Source organism: Pediculus humanus, genomic scaffold, assembly GCF_000006295.1.
Source record: "Pediculus humanus corporis 1103172107410 genomic scaffold, whole genome shotgun sequence".
NCBI classification, from domain to species: Eukaryota; Metazoa; Arthropoda; class Insecta; order Psocodea; family Pediculidae; genus Pediculus; species Pediculus humanus.
The window spans coordinates 95813-97289 of record NW_002987035.1 but is presented as its reverse complement, the minus strand read 5'-3'; the positions used below and the strand labels follow the sequence as shown (position 1 = coordinate 97289).

Below are 1477 nucleotides of genomic sequence, written 5' to 3'. Positions count from 1 at the left end.
ATTTATTATGCAACCGTAAAAATCTTGTTTAGTTATTCAAATCCAAAACTTTTTTCATAATTTTTGAATTTTTTTTTTTTTTTTTGCAACGATTTTTAGTACGTACCGTAATTTTAATCAATTACGAATGGGCGGAGGTAAAACAGAATTACTACGAAAATAAATTTGACTTTGTTATTTAATAATTAATAATAAAATTATAAAATTTTACTATAATTAAAAATTTTTTATTTATCGGGTGTTAAAAATTTATTAATTTGTTTTAAAAGTTATACGATAAGTAACTTTTTACGACTATCTTTTGACTAACGTAGGAGTCAGACATTTTGAAAAAGGAAATTTATTGATACATACATATTTAGATCAATCTTTGTAGATTTTGCTGCAAAAATTTGGATTTATTTAGTGTCTATGGAAAATCGTAACACCAATAATGTGGTACGTATTAACTTTTTTTTGTTTTCTATTTCGTCGGAAATCCTATTATTATTCCCTATGTAAATATTAATAAATTTACATTTTATTGTTTTAAAATGAAAAAAAAATTTTTTTTTTTTTTTTGATATTTTAGCATTGATTTTAAATTAATTTTTTTTTTTTTTTTTTCTAACTAGTATTCAATGATTGATTTCACATGATTTCAACTTATTTTTCATTTAATGTTTCTAAAGATTATTTTTTTTTAATTACTGCCTTTAATTATTTAAAAATTTTTTTTTTAATTTTGTTATTAGCCCTCAAATGAAGGGAGACCTGAGTCAGATCGTAATAATGAATTAAATGAAACCTACGATTCTACCGAACGTGGAGTTTTACCCTTATCTGGGTACATGCAAAATGGATTGGGTTTAATGGGAGAAGATCCTTCACAACTTCAAACAGAAGATATACCTCCTCCAAAATTAGATTTTTCAGCACCTCCCCCTTATGAAGTTTCATCAAAACTACCCACTTATGAGGAAGTACAAAGAGAAAAAACTAGGCTTGGAGAACCTCAAATAAATAATGTATGTTTTTCCATGTCCTACCTTTTTTTAAAAAACTTGTACAGTCGCTTTTCAAAAAACAATTTAATGGAGTGTTAATTAATCGGAATCTTTCTCTCTATTCAAATTCAGATGTTTTAATACTGTGACTGTATTAAAAAGTTACTTTTGCTTTCGAGTTTCAAAAAATTTTAATTTATGGGGGGTTGTAAATATTTTTAATTATTAAAACTTATTATTTCCTAATACATCTTTTTAAAAAATAATAAAATTAATGATTAACTTACCTTTATTTTAATCACAGGTGTCATCGCAATCAAATCCTCAATCCCTTGCATTTTTAGCTATAGATACGGAAGGACGAGAAGGTGAAAATGAATCAGGCTTGCTTGGAACTGATTTTATGTTTTTCACTGCATTCTTAGGTAACTTATTTGAATCTATTAATTAAAAATCATAATTTGAAATAAACAAGTTGTTAAATATAATTA

General features: G+C 24.9%; 1 protein-coding gene across 1 annotated transcript; it reads left to right on the top strand.

The window, feature by feature from the left end:
- Positions 1–411: 411 nt before the first annotated feature.
- On the top strand, positions 412–1437 carry Phum_PHUM060810 (uncharacterized protein; the record flags this gene model as incomplete). The annotated part of the gene is made up of 3 exons (XM_002423417.1): positions 412–438; positions 735–1007; positions 1291–1437. 3 exons carry the CDS (start codon positions 412–414, stop codon positions 1435–1437), a joined length of 447 nt encoding a protein of 148 aa, XP_002423462.1.
- Positions 1438–1477: the final 40 nt, after the last annotated feature.